The sequence below is a fragment of the Carcharodon carcharias genome, chromosome 13 (assembly GCF_017639515.1).
Source record: "Carcharodon carcharias isolate sCarCar2 chromosome 13, sCarCar2.pri, whole genome shotgun sequence".
Taxonomy (NCBI): Eukaryota; Metazoa; Chordata; class Chondrichthyes; order Lamniformes; family Lamnidae; genus Carcharodon; species Carcharodon carcharias.
Window position 1 is genome coordinate 118,685,339 of NC_054479.1, and position 24,249 is coordinate 118,709,587.

At 38.9% G+C, this 24,249-nt stretch overlaps 1 protein-coding gene across 6 annotated transcripts in view; it reads right to left on the reverse strand.

Annotated features, from left to right (window-relative positions):
• Positions 1 to 14,872, reverse strand: part of LOC121285789 (tyrosine-protein phosphatase non-receptor type 12-like) — a 106,655-nt gene extending 91,783 nt beyond the window's left edge. For 3 of the 6 annotated variants that reach the window (XM_041202607.1, XM_041202605.1, XM_041202606.1), the window contains exon 1: positions 14,218 to 14,502. In XM_041202607.1, the coding sequence (XP_041058541.1) occupies positions 14,218 to 14,316 (99 nt within the window). In that variant the 5' untranslated portion in view covers positions 14,317 to 14,502. Of the gene's footprint in view, positions 1 to 14,217; positions 14,521 to 14,853 lie in introns of those variants that run through there. The other 3 variants (XM_041202604.1, XM_041202603.1, XM_041202602.1) reach the window with 3 other exon arrangements.
• Positions 14,873 to 24,249: the final 9,377 nt, after the last annotated feature.

Below are 24,249 nucleotides of genomic sequence, written 5' to 3' on the forward strand. Positions count from 1 at the left end.
GGGGGGGGGGTGTTATTGTATCAAGAATGATGAAACTTTTCATGTACTTTAGTGCTGAAATAGGCTTTTGAAATTTGCTTAATTTTTTTGGGAGTGGTAATAAGAATAGTTTTCAAAGGGGGATTAAAACATCATTGATAAAAGCAACAAACTGCGGATGCTGGAAATCTAAAACAAAAACAAAAATATCTGGAAAAACTCAGCATGTCTGGCAGCTTGTGCAGATAGGATATCTGTACCTTGCTCGTCCTGCTTTCTACCCTTAATTAGCACATTCCTTTATATATCACCACCTTCAACACCTCTTTGTCCTTTTGTTTGTGACATCTTATGGTTATCTCCACCTATCACTGGCCCTCTATCCAGCTCTTCTTGCCCCCCCCCCCCCCCTCCCCCCATTAAACCAAATTATATTTCACCTCTGTTCTATTTTTACTTCGTTCTGTTGAAGGATCATTCAGACTCGAAATGTTAGCTGTGCTCCTATCCGCAGATGTTGCCAGACCTGCTGAGTTTTTCCAGGTATTTTTGTTTTTGTTTTAAAACATCATGTTGATCTCACTCTACATCACTTCCAACGGATATTATGGTGTTCAAGGAAAATATATGTATTCATTCAGCGGTTTCACTATTATGACTAAACAGATATAGTCTGCCAACTACAAGAGTGGGGAGATCAGTTCATAAAGCTGTTTGTCAAATGTTGCATTAATAAGTGTTGCTAACTTTGCTCAGTTATAAGGGAGTAAATAGTATCTTTCCTTACGCATTTAAACACAGAAATCCAGAAGCTGATGTCACAGATACCCTGCTTCTCCACACAAAGTACACAATCGCAGTACCTTGTCAAGAGTCAACAATGAAAGACACACAACAGAACGAACTCTCCCCACTAAAGACACCATAAAAATCTTACGTTTGACACATCCAGCAGTAACATGATATTTGATTATTACTACCAAATAACCTCACTTGTCCAGGAAAAAATAAATTTTATAAGCATGAAGTCACAATCCATCAGATGCTGGCATTGGAGATTTTTTTTAAAAAGAAAAAGTAGTGTTTTTTTAAAACTTTTTCTGTGTGTAGTACACATTTCTTAATCCCATCTATCTTTCCTATTTTTATTCCATTTTCCATTGTTATGACATGATCACTCGGTCACAACTGTTTTGCAATTTGTATTTTATTTTGAGATGCCTGCCCTAAATTCACAGCTAATAAGACTACCATGACATCAGAGGTTTTTAAGAAAACTAAATTAAATATTTATTAACAAAATAAAAGATTTCAAGCACATACATAGATCTACAAATTATTATAACTCCTAAAACCCGTAATTAATCTGGCTTCCAGTTACACCCCTGGTAAGGCAACAGTAAACAAATAGATTTAAGCAGACCTAGGCAAAGCCACACAATACCCTGGACAGTTGAATTCAAAGTGAGTTTTCTCAGCTTCAGTTCCTGTAGACAGCAATTTGACAGCACAGAGGTTCAAGGCTTTTCACACGTGTTAGATCTTAGAATGCCTTCTCCTCTGTCACATAGCCCCATCTCCTTTATACACGGTTTCCCTTTTTAATGCAAATTCCATTGTTCCGATATGTCTTTGGAACATTACCTCCCTCATAATACAAATCTTTTCATAGTACTAATTTTATCAGTAACCTTAGGGAAAAAATAAACACACTGCTTGGCTTAGCTTCTTTTGGTTAGGTGTAACGTCTTACCATCTCTCTGAAATTCAAACCAAACTAATTTGTCTAAATATGCAAATTTTCCTCACCCCTCACATTCTAAAACTTCAGCCATGTTTATGCATTTAACATTTCAAGCCTAGCTTATTTTTGATGACTCAAAAACCTGCAGACCAGTTGTCTCCAATTCAATTAAATCCCCCACACACAGAAACTATCCAAACCCCATTAACAACCTACTTTTACAATAAATCACAATAATGTTGAGAATTATTATACTTTCATGATACCATTGATACCTCGAAGTCTGAAGGGGGGATGTATTGTATTATCAAGAAAGGTTGAAAGGTTGGACAAGCCAGGCATGAATCCATCCATTGGAGTTTAGAAGATTGAGAGGTGATCTTATTGAAACATACAAGATCCTGAAGGGACTTGACAGGGTGGATGCTGAAAAGATGTTTCCCCTTGTGGAGAGACTAGAACTCGGGAACACAGTTTAAAAATAAGGGGTCTCCCACTTAAGACAGATGAGGGGAAAATTTCTCTCCGAGGGTCGTGAATTTTTGGAGTTCTCTTCCCCAGAGATTGGTGGAGCCATGGTCAATGAATATTTTTAAGGCAGATATGGGTAGATTCTTGACTAACAAGGGAGTCAAAGGTTTCCAGGATAGGCAAGATACCGTCACCGAGGCCACAATCAGATCAGCCATGGTTTTATTGAATGGCAAAGCAAGTTGGAAGGGCTGAATGCCTACTCAGCCAACTCCTGCTCCTAATTTGTATGTTTGTAATTCAGTCCACTTGGTTTAGATTTTGCATGCCTTTGTGAGGATTCTTTAATCTGTTTGAAGAGCCTAGGTGTTGCTTTCATTATTCACACATGCCTTGGATCCTCTAGAGGGCTCCATGCTAGATCAGACACTGGATTACAGCAAGGCTCCATTCTAAAGCCTGCAAAAACTTGGTGCACCGCTGTTGGTGAGGTGAACAGCACGTGCTATTTCTTCGTCGTTGACCACAAAATCCAGGCACTTGAGTAGAAATTTTTTTTAAAATAGCAAAATATCCTGATGTAGTCTATTTCTTTTTTTAAAAAAATTTGTTCATGTGATGTGGGCATCATTGGCAAGATCAGCATTATTGCCCACAACTTATTGCCCTCAAGCTGCCTTCTTGAACCGCAGCACATCATGTGGTGTAAATACACCCACAGTGTTGGTAGGGAGTTCATGGATTTTAATCCAATGGCAGTGAAGGAATGGCAATATATTTCTAAATCAGGATGGTCTGTGACAGAACGGTGTTAGGAATCTTTGAAAGCCAATTTTCTACACACAAGCATTTATATACTTAATAGATACAGGCCACCAAGCAAGTTTCAAGGACTTCATGGCCTTCACTACTTCAAATAATAATCAAAATGTGACACAGTACAGGGAGTCCTCACTTAACATTAATAATTGGTTCCTGGAAAAATACAACATCATACGAAAGTCTGTCTGAGGCTCATAACCCCTCCCAAGATTGCCGGCTCCCCACTTTACCCGAGACCCAGCTCTAGCAGGCTCAACATGGAAATTACACAAGAACATCCAAGCATAGGGCAACGTTAACATGAAACTGCAGCAATGCAAAACAAGTGTAGGATTCTGATTGGAGAGCGACATTAACGCAAAATGACGTTGTGGGATGACATTAGCGAGGATTTCCTATAATTGATCAAAATACTAAACTCTGATCTAATCATAGTCACAAAATATCGCTATATTTTAGCCACTTTATTACATTAATACTCAAAAAGCAACAGAGTTGGTTCTTCCACAGAAATAAGTGTCTCGAAACAACATCACATTGTGGTAGCGATAAAATACAAGAGATATCATTGCTTTTCAACAGTATCTAACCATGCAAGCAAGTTAGAAAGATATCAGCTACTGTACATGAAATTTAGAGACATTAGGAACTTGGACTTTCACCTAAATAGCACAGAACTAGGAAAGAAAATTGTCTCAAATCTGAGTGCACTTTTTTTGTAAATGATATAATGACACTGCGCCTCATATAGTTCGGCATTTTAATGCTGCTGGTATAAGGAATGGATTCAACTATCCACAAAGGATGTACCCAAAAATAGTACATAGTTAACTTCCTATGATTCTGACAGACATTTATAGAAGAGTGGCACTGGGAAGAAAGAAAAGCTCAAACATCCACAAGACCTTGTGCCATTTTATCAGTTTGTTTATGAATGCATTCAGAAACAATAATAATATTAATTATGAATCTAATTTGAAGAGAAAAATGGGGGTGGGAATTAGCAATTCAAAATAAACTGGTAGGTTTCAGGCTGATTTAGAGAATTATTTTGACATTTAATATGTGCACTTAAAGAGTTATAAAACTTTACCATACAGATCATCTACTGAAGGCAATAAATCAGTACTTACTAACTAGTTTCTCTCATTCATCACTCATTAAAGATGCACGAACAGTATGTAGTGGCCTTATGGAAAATAAATAGGCTTCAGGCTATTTTGTCAACAGAGTTGAGTACAAAATGAGAGTTATGAGACAAAGCTTTGGCACATTCACACTTCCCAAGTGTGACATCGAATCTAGGGTGAAAAATACCAAGACTATAGAAAGGGTCCATGGAAGAGTGATAAGGATACCATCAATTTTTTGAACTCTAGTTATGAGGTAAGGGTCCAAAATTATTTACATTGGAGAAACGCACACTTAGGGGACATACAAAAGTTACCAAGTAAGTTGAGTTATTTGAAATGTAGAGGGATGGATTATACCTATAAAATTCATAGTAAAAGAGGATTCATAGTAAAAGAGGAGTTAGGTTAGAAGCTAGGAAGTTTTTCTTTTTGCAGAAAGTCATTGCTTCTGGAACACATTGCTGAGACATATAATTATGGAGTCAGTAGAATCAACAACTCAAGGGAAATGATAGGGTGATGGTAATGTCACTGGACTAATAATCCAGAGGACATGGATTCAAATCCCACCATTTGAATTAAGTGAATATCCAGAAAATATGGAATTGAAAACAAGTCTCAGTAATAGTGACCTGAAACGATCATAGGTTGTTGCTCCCATCTGGTTCACTAATGCCATTTAGGGAAGGAAATGGGCTATACTTACCTGGTCTAGCTTACATGTGACTCCAGGTCCACAGCAATGTGGTTAACTCTTAGCTGCCCTGTGAAATTGCCTAGTAAGCCACTCAGATCAAGAGCAATTACAGATGAGCAACAAATGCTGGCCTTGCCAGCGACACCCACTTCCCAGCAAAGAACAAAAAGAATTCACATTTATATAGTGCCTATAAGATAGTACAATGTTCAAAGGCCCTGCACAGAAGCTCTGGATAACCCTAAGTTAACAAAACTTGACACGAAGTCACACAAGGTGATATCAGGACAGTCGACCAAAAGCTTGGTCAAGAAGCATCTTAAAAGAAGCACTAGAGGGGCACAGGGATAAATTCGAGTTTAGGACCTAGACAGCTGAAGGCACAGCTGCCAATGGTACAGCAATAAAAATCAGTGGTGCACTGGAGGCCAGAACTGAAACAGTGCAGAAATCTTGGAAGGCTGCAGGGCTGGTGAAGATTACAGAAATAGGGAGAGCCGAGGCCATTGAGGGATTAGGAAACAAAACAAAAAGAATTTTAAGATCAAAGTATTGTTGAACTGGGAGCCAATTTAAGTCAGCAAACACAGAAATGGTAGATGAGTGGGACTTGGTGAGTTTTAGGATACAGGCAGCCGAGTTTTGAATGACCTCAAGTTTATGGGGGGTATAAGGCGAGAGGCTGGCCAAGGGAGATTTGCAATAGTAGAATTTAAATGTAACAAAGACATGGATGAGGCTTTCAGCAGATGAGCCGAGGCAGGGCGGGGTCCTAATAAAGGGAGTTTACAAATTCCTGAGAGGAGAAGGCATTTCTGGTTATGGAGTAATTTGCTTATAATAGTTAAGCTGTGATCAAGTTTTGGTTAATTACAGTATCTTAGTATTTGGTCAAATGCTTTGGGGAGATGGAAGAGGAATGTCCCAGGATTTTTCCAAACTAGCCACCATTTCTTTTATCTATAGGAGTAGTTACTGGTGAATGGGTAGTTGTGTAAGGTTGGACTATTGACTGGATTGGTTTTTATCCTGTTCGTATGTTGTATTGTACTTCACATCAATCACGTTGTAACCTACACAAAGTGACGTATAAATAGGACTTCCCAAGGGGAATAAATGTAAAGTTATGCTTTTGATACCCATTACATCTTTGTCCAATACAATAGAAGGTCTTTTTCAGAACTACCATAGATTGTGTGATAGCATGTAATAGCTTGAGCCACTCATCAATTCGCCTAACAATCACAGAACCACACAACAATCGCCACTGGACAATACAATTTTTACAAATGGGGAAAAGTCATATTCAAAGCAGTGGGGAACCAGAGGTGAGGTTGCAAATAGTCTGGTTCAGCCTGAGACAATGGTTGGTAGGAGGAGAGGGGTGGAATCATCGTCAGGCGTACAAAGTTTGTGTTAAAGGCTGAAGAGAACAGCTTTAATCTCTCTAGTGTTTAGCCAGAGGAGAAGTGTGCCTCACTCTGAAATAGATGCTCTAAATTTTCTTGCCAAATTGAAATTACACCCTTTGTCCTTCTAGCATGTTTGATCTGAAGCACAATTCCAGATATACCTTTGCAAAACAAGTTACTCCACACCTATCTAACTCTATGAGGTTGCTTGTTAGCCACCAACTTTCATGGCTAACAAACACCTAATATCACCTCTAAACTGTGGGGTAAAGGGCCTTACAGAAATCAGAAATGTGCCACACAGGGAAAAAATAAAATGCATCCAAGCAACAGGAAGCATGCATGCATGGTAAAGTGTCATTCTTTAAGAGCTACGCTGCACAAACGGACCACAAGCAACAAACAAATGTTAGAGGGAATATCATCTCTGATTGGTGAGGGAGGGACATTCCAGGCTACTCCTACATACATTAGCACTGTTTGAGGGTAGGTTGGTAATCTAGAAGACATGTTATAGTATGATTATAAAATACATAAGTTACCAGGAGCTTTGATTATAAAATGTGTGTGTGTCAAGTGAGAACCAAGCATTCTACTGTCCCTTACTGACTAAGTGTTAACCTGGGTCAGTTGGTAGCATCCCTGTTTGAGTCAGAAAGTTATGGGATCAAGCTCTACTGTGGACTTCAGCACATAATCAAGACCAGCACTTCAGTGCAGTCAAAGGTGCCGCTTTTAGATTGAGATGTTTAGCAGAGGATTTAACTGCCGTCTTGTGTGGATATAAAAGATCCTCTGAAACTATCCAATGATGAGCTTTTAAGTTCCAATGATTTTCCCTTACCCATCATATAAAAAATATCAGATTAGAATCAGAAAGATTCATTCACTTGCTCTTCATGGTGAACTGCTGTTCACAGATTGACTATACAGTAATAATGACTTCACTTTGGCTCTAAAGACTTGGGATGTCCCAAGGATGTGAAAAGGTACAATATAAAAACAACTTTGCTCTCTTATTGACCAATTGCAGTAGAAAATTCCACTCCCACATTCAAGCACAAGAAAGCCTCCATCCCATCTGGCAAAAAACATCACTTACACCCATCAGAGGTTTGGAGAGACACTCTGCCTCCACTCTCCAAGAGAGACATTGCAACACATACAAAAACAGACAGCTATATATTGAGAAAATATGCAAGAGGCAGTGTTCCAAAAATATAGGCAAAGTGAGAGAAGCATACAGGAAAGAAAAAAAGGCAAGATACTAAAAACTGAGCTGAAGACAGAGAATTGGAGAGTGGGAGATAGTGACAAGAGAATTTTAAAATTTCTGTCTGAACACCACCAGAGATAAGCTAGCCATATATGTAAGTATATCATGTCATACTGCAATTCACATGCAACATATCACATATTATCTCAGCTGTAAAAACTTTAAAATAGGGAATATCCTTAAAAGATTAATGACCCCACTTTAAAAAAGTTCACTGATATAATAATTGTAATGTTCAGATGATCTTCACAAACTATTCATTTGCTGTAATATTTTAGGTCATCCAAATTGCTCTCCCCTTGTCAGAATAACAAGGGCAACTTAGTAATTTCTGCCTTGTGCAACTGCCCCAGTAGAATAGTACATTCCAAACACACTGGAGAGGTTTGCCACAAATTCCAGAATTTTTGGGGGGGTGATTATGCAACTTCTGAACTATAACTGCTCCATTCTTAGAGATATAGTATCTTTGCACCTAGTTTATCTTTGTATATAAGCACATCCATAAAAATTTTAATATTGCTTTTTGTAAGTGTAAAATGTGCTCTAATTTTCATTACAACTCTTAAAAAATGTAATGCAAGAGATGGTAAATGATTTACAGAAGGCAGATAACCAACTACCTAATACACAATGTAGTACATTGACAGATCTGTAAATACTATACACAAATGATGCCAGTCACAAAGTAGTTCAGTTTTATGTATTTAAGTTATTACTCAAAACACCATTTGATTTCAACAATTACATGATTGTTATTTTCCAGAATTTCTTAAATTGTGTTTAATTTTAGCCCAATTTACTCGCAACAAATGCGTCATACTCACAAAGAAAATTCTAAAACATGCAATATATAAATCAGCAATATATTTACAACACAGCCTTCATGTATTCTCATTTCTACTGATTATTAAACTTTTTTTAAAACAGTTGAAGTAACATACTCAACCAAGCCAGCCAATATCATCCACCACGTCAGTCTCTATTCACAGATGCATAACTTCAAGTACGAAGGTTGGGTAGAAGAGTTTAAACTAAACTACTTTATACAGAGCGCTGAATGTATGGAAAGGACTACCATTGGGAGTGGATTGCAGCAACAAACTCACCACTATATTTTTCAATCTCTCCACTGCTTCTGTGTTGTCAGGCTGCTTGTTCAACATCCAGACCTGGATGAGCTGCAAATTAGTCAATTAAACATTGGGAAAACCAAAGCCATCACATCACCCTCCGCCCCATCCACACTGTTCTCTGGTCACCAATTCCATCCCTGGCCACTGTTTCAGGCTGAACCAAACCACTGGCAAACAGCCAGATGAACTAAATTTGTATATTCCTATTGTAGCTACTACACAAGCATTATGGGAAACATACACATACTACTACTGGCAAACAATTCTGCATCTAAAACGTCACTGTTGACTGCATTTTTTAATTTTACGTACGTATAAAGCAATTCTTCCATCCCTGATGTGCGAGGATGACTCCACCATGCTAGGTCCCACTCCTATGGTCAAACAGAATGAGAGAATTCTAAAAGGGCTACCACTTCCTTCCATGTTCCAAAACTAGTTCATCCACTAGTGTTAGGATTCAACATAGGAGATATTTATTGGGAGGCAATCTAAGTCCAACAGCTCCAGAAAAAAAGTTGAGATACATATTCACACAAAGGCTGCAAGGTGGGGTGGGGGTGTTACAGGGGCTACAGATCAAGGGATCACTGGTAGAAGTACATGGAGGAATAGGAGCAAAGTATGCAAAAATATTAGTCCTATTATTTTCTTTCAGGATTACTAAGCCATTTATGGATATATGGTTAGAGATGTACAAGAAATCCTGGAATTTAACTGATTAGAAAAACCAAATAGATTAAATATATTCATTTGGGCACATTAAATCTGTTAAGTACTTCCTTCTAAATTGCATGGTTCAAAAAGTTAATATTCAGCATTATTCCATATCACAATATATAACTCCTTAAAAAAAGGGCTTTGCAACATCCTGCTTCAAGGCCACAAACAGTAACAGATATACGGTATACTATTTTTATGTTAAAATCCAATTATACCACGCAATGTTATACGCTAGATAAAGTTATGACTCTAAACTAACAAGTTTAGAAAATGTGAACTGAAATTGTTAAAAATAGCAATTTCTGCCAGCAAGGCATTAAAATTATAGTATATCCAATAGACTGCTTCACTAAATTTAAATGACAGTGTGACATTTTGTGTGATACACAAAAACAATTAGTAAAAGTTACTATCTCATTAATAAATGACAATAAGAGAGGTTTTGTAAGGTAGTGCAAGGCATAGCTGGGAGGAATTTACTTCTGCATCAACATGGTGTGAATCTAACCTTTGATATCCAATTGGAAATAGAGTAAAGAATCCCTTGGGCTACATACAGTTTTTCCATAACCATCACACAGAAAAACACAGCTTGTTGATTAGTCAAACATATTAGTTTGCAACAAATCTCAGTACATTTATCAAGAAGTAAAGTTATTGAAAGATGGTGGCAAAGTAGGAATGTAACTATGTATTTCAGACTTGAACAAGAAAATAAATTAAGCACAATTATTCTACCAATTGAAATATTGTTAATTTGAACTCCTTTATCAATACAATTCAAATCATTTCACTTTTCTTTACCTTTTCCTGCCCTCAAATCCAAGGGATGCAGTTTTTAACATTTACGGCACCCAACCGGTCCAGCCAATCATCATCAGGTCTGGCTGGACCACAAAGCACTATCAGGTCGTGCTCTCCACTGTCAAAAATTGATTATTCCAGGACCATTGTGGAATGCCAAGATGACCCCGGTTTCTCTTCTCCACCACAAACTGTCTTTCTTAAATCCCTCTCCCCTACCTCGTCCACATTCCTCTTCAATAACAAATACAAGGCACTTATGGACTTGTTTGTCAAGACTATCGTTTTTTGTGCCTTGCTGTTTCCTTCCCTTCCAATAACACAGCCAACCCTCCACCACCTCCCCCTGACCTCTTTTCCCCAACCAAGGGTTTCCTCCTACCCAAATCCTGAACCAGCATCTTTCTCTAGTTCTCTGCCATCCCTCCTTATAACTGCACCATGCTCAGCTTCTCCACAAGACCCACTCCAGCTCCCACATTCCTATTCCCAGCAAACTACTGACCAATCAAGTTTGCTGATAGTAACCGTTTTCTCTCCTCAGATGCTGTCCTGCTTCCCTTCAAATGTGCCATCACACCTTTCCCAAAAATCCTTGACGCCTCTGTCCTCGCAAATTACCAGCTCATTTTCAACGTTTCTTTCCTTTCCAAAGTCTTTGAATGTGCTGTTGCCTCCCAAATTTGCACCCATCTTTCTTGGAACTCTAAGTTTGAATTCCTCCAATCAGGTTACTGTCCCACCACAGTACTGAAAACAGCCCTCAAAGGTTACAACATCCTATGTTATTGTGAAGTGGTAAGCTACAACTCCTCATCCTGATCAACCTGTCTTCAACCTCTGACACCGTCCTACTTTAACACTTCACCTAGCTAGGTGGATCTGCCCTCACTTAAGCCCAATATATCTACCTAGTCATAGACAAAGCATCACCAGCAACGGCTTCTCTTCCCACTCCTGCACCGTTATGTCTGTAGTCCAACAAGGATCTATCCTTCGTCCCCTCCTATTTCTTATCCACATGCTGTCCCTCAACAACATAAACCAAATATATACTCTAGAAACAATAATGTTCTCCCAGGTTAACAGCCACTTGCAGAAGCATGGACTAAAACTAAAAACAGCAAAACTAAAGTTTATGGGATTAAAGGGGCAGTTGCAGCATGGATGCAAAATTGACAAAGGGATGGAATACAATTGTGGATTACACTTTTATACTAGGGAGAGTTATACAGTAGTGCTCCCCAAGGCCAATAATAGGACCATTGCTATTTTTCAATATACATCAATAACTTGGACTTGAGGGTACATGGCGCAATCATAAAATTTGAGATGATATGAAACTTGAAAGTGTAGTAAACAGTGAAGGAGATAGGAATAGACGTCACAAGGGAAATAGACAGAGGAATGGGCAGACAGATGGCAGATGAAATTCAAGGTAAATGAGTGAGAGCATATTTTGATAGGAAGAACAAGGAGGGGCGATGCAAGCAAAATGGTACAATTTTAGAAAGGGTGCAAGAACAATGAGACCTCAATGTGTTTACGCACAAATCTTTAAAGACAGCAGGACAGATTAACCAAACAATCAATAAAGCATATGAGATCCTGGTATTTATAAATACAGACAAAGAATACAAAGGTCAGGAAGCTATGCTAAACCTATAATGAAAACATTATCAGCAGCAGTTGGATAATTAGGTCCCAATTCTGGGCACCACACTTTGAGGACATGAAGGCCTTGGAGAGGGTACAAAAGAGATTTATTAGAATGATTCAGGATAAGGAATTACAGTTAGGTGAACAGACTAGAGAAGCTGGTGTTGTTGATGGGTAAGAGATTTGATAGAGCTGTTTCAAATCATGAAGGGATTAGATAGTGTAAGCTAAAGAGAATTGCTTCCAATAGTTTAAGGGACAATATAACAAGAGGACACAGGTTTAAGATGGCTAAGAAACAGGGACTACATGATGAATAACATTTTTATGCATGTGGTCAGGATTTGGTCTGCACTATGTAACAAGGTGGCAGAAACATATTCACTAATCACTTCCAAAAGGAAATCAATAAATACTTGAAGAAAATAAAAATTCAGAGATATGGGAACAGCCAAGTGGGCCTAACTACATTACTCCTCAAAAGAGTTGCATAAAGTCAATGGGTCTCTTCTTGTACTGTACTATTCTGATTCTATAACATCAGGTTTCACATGTATACTGGCAACACCCAGCTCAACCTCACCACCGCCTCTCCACAGTTTCTAATTTATCACACTTATCTAACATCCACAACCAGATGAACAGGAATTTCCTTGAACTACATATAGGGAAGACCAAAGCCATTGCATTTGGTCCCTGACACAAACTCTGTTCCCACAGCCACTGACTCCAACCCGATCATTTGTCTTGAGGCTGAACAAACTTGTTGTATTTGACCCAGAGATGAACGTTCCACCACATATTCACACCATCACCAAATCTGCCAACTTTCACTTCTAATACTGTATGACTCCAACCTGCCTCAGCTCATTTACTGCTGAAACCATGTATGGCTTTGTTACCTCTAGACTTGACTATTCCATTGCTCACCTGGCTTGCATCCCAGCTTTCACCCTAAATTTGAGCTCATCCAAGACTTCGCGCAAATTAAGATAGAGACAGCGGAGTGCCATTCACATATCACCTCTCCATTTGTTCACCAACCTTGGCTCCTGCCCAATAATGCCTCAATTTTTTATCCTTGTTTTTAAAGCCATGCATGGCCTCACCCATTCTTGTATCTAACCTCCTCCAGTCCTATAGCCACTTCTAATTTTCTGTGTTCCTCCAATTCTGTCCTCATGCATATCACTGATTTTAACTGTGCACCTACATTCCTTTTGACTAAACTTTTGGTTATCTGTCCTAATTATCTCTCCCACCGTGGCTCTGTCAGATTTCTCCTGTGAAGTGCCTTGAGACATTTTATTCTGTTAAACATGTAATATTAAGATTTGTGAAAGTGGAGGTGAATAATCAATACAGATGACAATGGACAGAAAGACCATCCTCTATTGTTCATTGGTGGCAATTTTCAATTCAATCAAAATCTCGTTACCAATGTTTTCTTCTTAATACTGTGTGAACCTTGTCTGCAATGATTCAGACATCAGCTACCCTCCAACATTTCCACCTATGTGGCAACAATTCATCAATCTAGGCGTGGAATACCAGAGGGCTCTTCGACCAAAATAATTAACAGTCCAGTCCGATCTTGCCATCATGCAATAACCAACGTCCACAAAGTACATCTCACGGAGCGAGAATAACTAAATCATAACCGTCCCCCCACCCACCCACCCCAGATGCAGTCCCTGAGTGCAAAGTGAACTGAAACAGTGATTCCTTCTCTTCTTCGGTACCCGAGCTACTCCTGAGCTGTTGGCAGATCTGATAATCGGGACTGATTCGTTCCCAGTATTACACTAGAGTAAAACATTATAAAATACCTAAGTGAACAACATGAGTCCACTCATTGCATAGTTTCTTTGAGCCAACACAACGCCCCTGCGCCTTGCGCAACATCCGCAAACTCCCCACATTTCTGACTCACAGCTGATAAATTCATTACATTTTTTGTTATACAAACCTGGAGTTTACACCCAAGTCGGACCCTGTAAGGACCAGGACTTTACAACTGTCTAAATCATCATCTTTATATAAAAAAAAATCCGCATCTCCGATCACACACCGAGTTCAGAACACCGGACAAAATGCAGCTTTCTGATTATCTTTTCCAGAAAGTGAACGAAGAACCATGAGGGAGCGGCTTAGGCCGCACAGCCTGGAGCTGGCAGTGATGGTTCCCCCCACGGTGGGCGGGTGGTTAAAGAGCTGGGACAAGAGAAAGGGTAGAGGTTGCTCAGGCGCAGGCAAACTCCGCCAAAAAAATAATCAATCCGGGTCCACGAGCTGGAGAAAGTTTATTTAATTGAAAAGAAAAACAGCCGAAGTGATTTAAAAAAAACCAATTAAACTCACCATGAAGTCGCTGGCAAAGTTGTCCTCCCCATTCTGGTCGCGGACTTTCATCGCCAGCACTCGATCAATGAATTTCCTCAGGATTTCGCTTTGCTCCATCTTCTCGGCACATTGGAAAATTTAAACCAACAAACCGGGTCAAACTGTTAGCACTTTCGCATCTTTTCTTTTTTTAAAAAAAAATATATATATTATTATTTTTTTCCCCCCTTATAAGCTTCCTGCTTACAGAGATCAGTAATTCCGGTCTCCCCTCGCCCTCCGGTGCGACTTTCCTCTTTTTCTCTCTCTCGCCCTCTTCCCCCTCCCCGCCCCCACTCACACAGCCAGCGCCCCGCCCCTCATCCCGCCTCTCATTGGCCCAACACCGCCCTCGCGTCATGGTCAAGACAGCCTGTTAATTGGACGATCCAGTTGCCATTCATCATTACACCTGCTAATTCTCCTCCCCACCCCCACCCAACTCGATTCCAACACTGGATTCGGGAAATCTCCTGTTTTAACAGAAGTTGGGCAGTGAGCTTTGATTTTCAGTTGAGACACTAGAGCAACCCAGTGTCCCTCCTTATGGGCTATTTCATCCAAGAACACGGATGATGTTCATAAACAGCCAATTCAACAAACATTCCAAGCTACCCAAGAGCTGTTGGAGTGGCCCCTGTTGACCTGGAGAAGGAGCAAAAGAAAGAAAGGAAGACAGCTTGTGCTCTCTGTACAGCAAGCAGCAGAAGAGGAAAAGGGCAGAGGAAACTTATTTGAACCAGAGTGGGAACTTAACCTTGTTAAAAAAAAACGTGGTTTCCACCCACGCAACCGGAATCTGGTACTTCCTCCTTGGATTTAAATGGTGTTTCCACACAGCTTGTAACTCTTATTGAGTTAAAACAATTAAACCAAATTAACAAAATTGGGATAAATCAGGCACAGCCCCTAATTTAGGTCAGCTGTAAAACCAAGAACAAAGTTTAAAGGAACCTTACAAACTTTAAACCAAAATGTGATAAAAGGGGTCAATAAAGCACCCCAGTCCCCGTGGTGCCCACCGAGCATGGAAGGCCTCGAGTGTGCCGGCAGACACCGCGTGCTCCCTCTCCAAAGACATCCGGCTGCGAACGTAGCCACGGAAGAGGGACAAACAATCGGGCAGGACTCCCTCGTCGATCGCCTGACAGCTTGTATTGGAATAAACAGCTATTGATTATCAAACATTATCAGTTGCTAATGGAAATTATTCCTGCTACCTGCTTCCATTGTGTGTGTATGTGTTTGAGTGGGGAGGGGGCAGGTGAGTTTAGTTCACAAGAACATAACAGATAAGAGCAAGAGTGAGCTATTTGGCCCCTCCAGCCTGCTCCACCATTCAATAAGATCAAGGCTGATCTGAAAGTGGCCTTAAGTCCATTTTCCTGCCTGTCTCCTATAACACTTGATTCCCTTGTAGATGAACAATTTGTCCAACTCAGCCTTGAATATATTCAATGACCCAGCCTCCACTGCTCTATGGAGCTATAACTCGCAAACCTCTGCTTACCTGTTGTTTAATAATGAACTGGTGGCAATCTTCAGGTTTGGGTTGACTCCAAGATGACATAGCAGCTGTTGGGAAATTCAAACTGATTCAATCTTCTCTGGCTGAATCTCTGCTCCCAGACATTGTTGGTAATTAACTGCTGTCTGGGGTATTAATAGGACCTTGGAGCTGTCCACTGTCAGTGAAACTAGAATTCTTACCACTTGCCTCCAGATAATTCTGTAAACCTTAATACAAGGTGAACCTGGCTCGACAAGTAGCAGGAAGTTTACCAGTGCTCCTTGCCAGTAAACTGCTGCTTTAGCCAGTTTATTTTTGACACTAGTATCCCTGTATAAATGTATATTCCATGAAAATGGGTATTACCATTATTGCCTAAATTCTCTGGGTTCAGTTAAATTCATGTTTAGAGGAAGACATACACTACTTTTCTAGATTTGAAAATAGTTTGAGTTGAAGGATCTTAAGTATGAAAATGGATTCTGTGCATGTCACTGATGGCTCAGTTTGGATTCTGCCAGATCCACTCAGCGCCATGAGGACATGAAGTGATGGTGACCACCCTTGACATCAAGGCAGCATGCAACCAAATGTGACGCCAAGGAGTCTGAACAAAACAGAAGTCAAAGGGGCTCAGGGGAAAACTCTAGTGGTTGAGAGGCATACCTGACACAAAAGAAGCTGGATGTTGGAGTCCAATCATCTCCATCCCAGGTCATTGCTACAATGTTCCTCAGGACAGTTTCTTAGCCCCAACTATGTAAACCTGCTTTGTCAATGATGTTCCTGCATCATAGAGTCAGAAATGAGGCTATTTGCAGCAAGACCTGAATAATAACCAGGCTTAAACAAGTAACATTTGTACCAAGTGTCAAGCAATGACTATCTGCACCAGGAGAGTTTAACCACATCCACATGACATTTAATGACATTCCTGCTGCTAAAACCCTTACTATCAAAATCTTGGGGTGGGGTGGGGTGTGGCAGGGTGGGGGGAGGGTCACCATTATCCAGAAATGCAACAACAAAATGCCATAATTACTAGACTAGGGCTGGGGCTGAGTATAAACAAAATTAGAGTGAACAAAGAGCAAAAACAATGCAATTAATAGTAATGATAGAGAATCTGTCAATCAGTGTTGCATTCATGCAAACAACAGTTTTCCCTTAAGTACTAAAGTGCCCTTAATTCTTACAGCTAACAGCAACCAATTAAATAGGACTGAAGTGTATTATAAAATGAACAAATGCTTCTAAAATCTAGCAAAATACAAATACTTTACTATAAAATGCTCTCCAATATTTAAATTTTATGCAAAATTTGCTTTACCATTTTTTAGATTTTAAATAAAAGTGTAATAAGAAGCCAATTTTTTTAGCTTCACAGAAATCATTCATGTTTACTTCACAGTATTCCAGAATTAAATGATTGGAATTCTGTGGCTTAAGGGCGTTTGTTTTCCTCATCATGTGACTTTAATAATTTGGCCTTCCAAACAACAAATTATAAGAGTAATGCACCATTATGGGAATAAGCTGGGCTGGCCTTCTTGTGAACTCTAGAACCAGGATGGAATGGAAATGTTTTTTGTTAAGTTATACACATTATATTTTATGGCTTTGAGCATTCAGTTTAGTTATTTGTTCACATTCCAGTTTGACTGTTAACATGTATGGAATTTAACCTGAGTGCAGCACTAACTTGTTCGTCAAACCAAAATGAGATGAACTTGCCATTGCTCAGCATCAGACAGAAACCTCTAATAAGAATCATTCTATGGTTTTCTTTCACAGGGTGGAGGTAGTATTTATGTTTGATTCACATAGTTTCATGCCAGGACATGAAGTTTGATATAAAAACATGCTACAGTTGTGGTGGAGTGAATGAACAGGAACTGCAGTGGCAGTTTCGCAGTCATTAGCTGGGGTTATGCACATTTTAACTTCAATATGGATGACACTCATGAGTCTTACTGAAGATGTGGGAATGAATAAAGAGCAATATTTCAATGGACATTTAAGTTTCCATGTGGAAATTCACCCCAAAAAGTCTGTTTCAATGTTTACCCACCATGCAAGGAAATAGTACACAGACATCCTATTTGTTCCCATGTCCCTTCATCCCCTTTTCCATCATCCACCTATCAAATCTAATTTTGAATGTTGCCTAACCTTGGAAGTGAATTCCACAGCCTTAGAACTCCATGTAGAGAAATTTGTCCTGGTCCTTGGTAATATCCTACATTTATTCATGTAGCTATGGCTCCTCAACAACTGGAAACAATCTGCTCTATCTAGCCTGTCCCCTTATGTAGTAATTTTAAATATTTCTAACATGTTGCCCCACAATCAGCAATGCTCTAATAATGGAATGTCAGGAGTTGCAAAAGTGGATTAATCACCAATGCTTAACACTGCTTTGAGCATTCCCATTCCTCAAAAGGAGGAGGAAAAATTATAACTAAAAGTTTTAAAAACATTATTTTTACTGAGTTATTGAAAGTCATTAATAAGGAACTGTGCAGGATTCTGTAGCCTTGGAGGTACGTTAAAACCAGGTACCGGTGAGACAGTGAAGGCAAGGACTTGTGAGTGGCATGATAACAGTGAGATCAGTGAATAAACAAGTTTTCTGACAAAGTTAATGTCAAATGTTTTGTAGTTGATTAAGAGAAGTTGGAAGCTTGAGAAAGCAAGGACATTGGAAGTGGATGAATTTTATTATGCTAGTTGTGAATGTATTCCCCTGTTCCTTTGGTTGAAAGAGTAGCACAATAGCTGTTTGCATTTTGACAGTGGAACTGCAATGATTACAGTATGCTTTTAGCTATCCTGTCCCATCATGTCATAAATTCTCCAACAGATATGCAACTGTATTAAAAACAATCTTCAATGGGTTTTCCACTTTCAGTAGCTAACATCCAAAGCAAACAGGGTTCTTGGATTTCAGAGGAGGAATCTTTGGCATTGCAACAAAAATATCAGAATTATAGCTTACCAATCCTGTTCGTCCAATCCTGGAGTGTGCAAGTTGCTCGTGGGATCCTTAAATGGTGAGAAATATAAATAAGATTGAAGCAATCCAAAGACTTGCTGCATGATTCTTTATGAATCAGTATGGGAAATACACTGGTGTCACATCCTTGATCAAAGATTTGGAATGGGAATCACTACAGCAAAGGAGAGAATAAACAGAATGACCATGTTCTATAAAATATGTAATGAGCTGGTGGAAATTGACAGAAACAAGTATTTGGTGCCCTCTGGCAATGACAAAACACAAGATAGTCAAACAAAGACCATTCATTTCCAAGACAATGTATCAACAATCTTTCTTCCCAAGAACAATCCCACAATGGAACAAGCTGCTAAAGGAAATAGTCAAAATCCCATCATTTGAAATCTTCAAGATCCATCTTCAGATTATTTCCATTTAAAAGTTATCTGGACTACCATCTCGGTAGGTCATGACTGGTCAGGGTGACCAGCCATCCTGGATTTTATGGGACTGTCCATACTTAAAGCAGGTATCCAGTGTCCCGGGTTGTTTGCTGCTGGGACAACCTTTGTCTCATATCTCAGATCTAATTTTATGCATGCTTGTGATACCCATACAAATGTTGGCAGAATACGGATATTAGCCTGTGACGTCGACACAACTAAGCAGAAGTATAATTCTAAATATTTCTATCATGTTGTTCCTGTGACTCTGTATGTATCTGTGACTAGTCTTAATGGACTTGCATCAGTGTCATGGGTCTTTGGTGCTGTAATTTTGTGTGTTCAGTGCTTTCAGAAACAGCAGCTACTGTCACTTGTGCAGGCCTATATGATGATACAACATTGTTGTCTTTATGAGTCACACCACTAGTTTCTGCCTTTGCCTGTTCCAGGTCCATCAAAAAATTGGTGCAGGGCACATGCAAAATTCTATTCAGACTTCTCCATCTTAATCAAATGGTGGAGCAGTCCATCTCAGGTTTCCCTCTCTAAGATCAGCCCTTTCTCTAGTGTTCATGTTTTTGTGTTCTCTCATCAATCTTCTTCAGTTCTATGCCTGAAGGCAGGTCTGACCCATAGCGCCACGATTTCCAACACAGGTAGAGCAAGAAATCCACCCCAGCCGGAATGGAGATTGAACTCCATATTGTTGGCACCAATCTGATCCACACTACCGGGACAAACTTTGTCTCATATTCAGATCTGGTTGGTTCAGGCAAGAGAACCAACCAGCCCTCCAAAGAATTGAATTTGCTGTGGCAACATGCACTTTTACACACATGTTGTAGCCTGGAGCTATGGATAGTGATGGTAGAGGCTTCAATTTCTTCCTATCACATGGGTGACCAGGAATCTCTCCCACTCTTACCACCTTACATTAGCATATGTTGGGAGGAATTACAAGTTGATATGTTGATACTCAACCTGCTTAGCCATGCTACGAACACAGCTTCCTCGGTCATCAAGTCCTGGACTTGAACCCGGAGTTTCTGGCTACCCACTGTGCTACAAGACCTCCTCTCTCGCCAATATGCATATAAATAAAAGGGATTCAACCAACCCCTCACACAGACTGTATATTACAAAGTCAATGTGAAATGCAAGATTTCAAGTGCAAAATTTCCCATGTTACATATGCAATTATTCTCCAAATGAGTTGAATACAATCTTAATTGTAGTTTGGAGTTTTAACTCCAAACCTTTCATAACAATGGTGTAAGCATTCATCATAGATGCTCCTACTATACCTATGGCTTGTATTAGTAAAGTCTTAACTATAGGTCATGGTTGCCATGTGCACCCATGGCAGACTGGAGTGAAAACAATTCATGTTCTATTGCCTTCTAACATTATATTTAAAAAGATAATTGAGTCTTCAATGTAGTTCTGCTGGTCTAACAGGCTCCATTAAAAAGTGAACCCAACTCTATACAGCTTAGTTGGGTTGCACAGCGCACAGTGTATTTTCAACCATTTTAACAAAACACCAATAAAATTTCAAAGCACGTGGCATTCTTAAATTCTGAAAAGGGAAAACACTTTTGTTGTTGCAAACAAAAGAAATGTCACTCATCACAATGCAGCTAAACATTGATAGGGCCTCTGCCCATCATCCACCCCTTCCCCATCAGTGCTTTGTCTCTCACCCTCTAGTCCCTCATTCTGGGTGATATGTGTAACTGTACTTCTAGTGAGGTTAGAATGCTGTGAGGTCCGGTCCAAATATGTTAGTGGTTCATTGAGAGCACCTTGCTCTGTACATTTGGATAATACGCTAGGATGTTCCATCAGCATATTCTCTCTGCATGTATTATGTAATATGTGTAATCAATACTTCATATGTTATCGTTATGTTAATATTTCTTGTATCACTGAAGCATATTTACATATATATTTTCTAGTTGCAACCACAACTTTTCTTTATGTGTATATATATTTCCTCTGTACTACTTTATGGTAATGTTTTTGTCTGACCTTTGTGCTGTTTTCAGTTGTGCCACTTCTTTACTACCTTATGTAAAATGTGAAGAATTATCGCACATGGACTGTGTCTGTGCACACTGTGCACATTCGCACCCTGGGGTCACCTGTGGCATGGGGTAGTGGGGCATTCCCTCTTAGTATACCATGATATTTACTAGCACTTGCAGAAGTTTGTCACTAAATGTGACCTCACGCTACTTTTGTTGAACCATTTTGACTGTTCAAACTTTTCAAAGTGTTTCCAAATCAAGTGGCAATGATAACTGTTTCGAAGGTCTGAAAAAAATCAATGTTTAGGTGCATTGTGATGAGTGACATTTCTTCTGTTGGCAACAACAAAAGTGTTTTCCCTTTTTCGGAATTTAAGAATGCCACGTGCTCTAAAATGTTATTGGTGTTTTGTTAAAATGGTTGAAAATACACTTTTTGGCCATTTTTATAAACCAGAACAATGTTGGCACCAGACTATTTGAGGTTCGTAATAAAAGATAAGCACTCATTTATGTATCAAATTTCAATTATTCTGCAATGCAAACTTTTAAAAATCTGTAACTGAATGAATAAAATGGGGTATGGTTTTTGAGAAAGAAGTAAAGGTCAGGGGAAAAGCAATGTTGTAATTAACACTAATCTACAGCTCATTGCACATATTTTTTCCTGAAATTTAAAGGATAATTTGCAATAACAGCAATGGTTTCAACTTATTTACACAGTAAAATAGAATGTTGCAGATTTAAAGTAATTACAGACATGGACTAGCCAAAGATCAGTTGCTAAAAATACAATACTAAAAGGAAAGAACTTGGTCCCCATCTCAGCCAATTTCCTTGGCAATAATTAGAAGTTGAGAGGACCAATTTCTGACGCAATTTCCAAACTTCCTGCCTAACAAAATTGTAGGAGCAACTTCACCACATAAACAACAGCAGAGTTCAGGAAGAAGATCCACCGCCTTCTTTGACCAACAAGGATTGAATAATAAATTCCAGCCTTGCCAGCTATACCATAAAAAATGGGCATAATAATATCACATTCTGAAACAAACACATTACCAGATTGATTATAGATACAGTACTTATGATTTAAAGCAATTTTAACTTTATTAGTTTAGTTCTGTCATCTCTTTCCAAATCCACTTCCTTTGCACAAACCACTTGGAGCAGGAGAGGGGGAATCATGCTATATGGAGCTAGCAAGCTGTGGTTAATGTGCACAAACCATGCGTATCCACCTCCAGTCTGTAAAAATGATAATACCCCCATTTCAGCATGATAATTTGTATAACGGAAGCCATCTGGTGGAAGTTAGATGATGCTATGTTAACTTATCACCTCAGTAACTGTTAATGAGCTATTTGACCTTCATTAATATGTTGCCTACAGTATACAGGCAATGAATTGTTGAACATAGCATCTAAACCAAAGATTACTGTAATATATTAATCATGGAGAAGAAAGACACTCCAGTCCAACAGGCTATTTAAAAAAGGAGAATAATTGAATCCCACAAAAAATCTGCCCCAACAAATCATGATAATCAAAATGTCCATGCTAGGCCTCCCTGAAGGCACAGTGGGATTATACATGAAAAGCTAAATCACTTAGATGGGAAGAGTTGGGTTCAATCCCTAAATGAACCTTTCTTGAGGTGCTATCCGTAGTATATTACATAGCATCCTTCTCAACTGATATTCTATAGGGGTCATCATGCTACTTTTCTTAGCTCACCAGGAGTTTCAGTTCATGAGCACAAGAAAGGAGAGCTCCATCAGTTGTCTCTGTCTCACATGGATAACTAATCTGAAATTAGAGAAGTTTATTTTATGGGAAATCCAAGTTTAAATGTCGGTCGGCATTAAATTTTGAATGTAGAGCTGTGTGAGTGAAATTTCTTTTAACTTTCTAGGTATTGAACGAGTGCTTAGATTTTTTCCTTCCCTAGCCCATCTTTTTAAGATTTTCCCAAGCCTTGTACCAATCTTCAGTAAAGCAAATAGGCTAACATACTGTTCAAGTTTCCTTCACTTTTTCCTTCATAAATATTGTTAATCTGTAATAACTCACAATTCTGAAGAAGAATTCCAAAATGTCAGCTGGCTCATGTTCCTGATGGATGCTACCTATTGCACTGAGTGTTTCCAGCTATTTCCGTTTTTGTTTCAGATTTCCAGTACGTGGAGAATTTTTGTTCATATCATTCCAGGTTTCTGATTATGCTTTTCTTAAATTGACCAGTGGATAACTTATGAAATCTGGTTTGACCTGCCTTGAACGTGCAAAATAATATAACCCATTTCCTTCAAACAGTCTATAATTATTAGGATCTTAAAAAATTTCACAGCCTGAAGAGGACATTGTTGTTCCAATTTAATATTGACATAGCGAATCAACGTTGTGTATTAGCTTTAACTACAAGCTAAAAACTAAAAGGAATTAGTCCTCTAACAAAAACAGCGCTCAACACAACTAAGATTGAATTTGCTAATTGAGACCCACCTCTAACTTAAGTAAAAAGAATTAATTAATTTAGCTGTCACTACTGAGAAACCTTAAGGAATTATCTTGACCACTGTGTTAACCCTATGTTGAAAATACAAAGTAATAATGTCAAATGTATCCTTTCCAACAAAACGGTGTCTTTTTTAAAAATTTGCAGTACGTGACATGGCCTTCCTCCTTAAACAGTTAGTAGTTATATATAGATATATTTATGTATAGAATATTTTGCTGGCTGAGCTGCTGAGTGTTTACAGCATTTTCTGTTTTTATTTCAGATTTTCAACATCTGGAATATTTTACATGTTTAACATCCTAGCTCTGTTTGGATAGTTTTTTTTTATTAATTCAGGGCACATAGGCATCACTGGTAAGGCCAGCATCTAATGCCCATCCCTTTATAACTAAGTGGCTTGCTAATCCATTTCAGAGGGCAGTCAACAAGTAAACTTTTTTGTCTTGAGGATCATTTTTTTTTAGCTTATTGGTGTTAAATTGGATAATCACTGAAAATGGGCACAG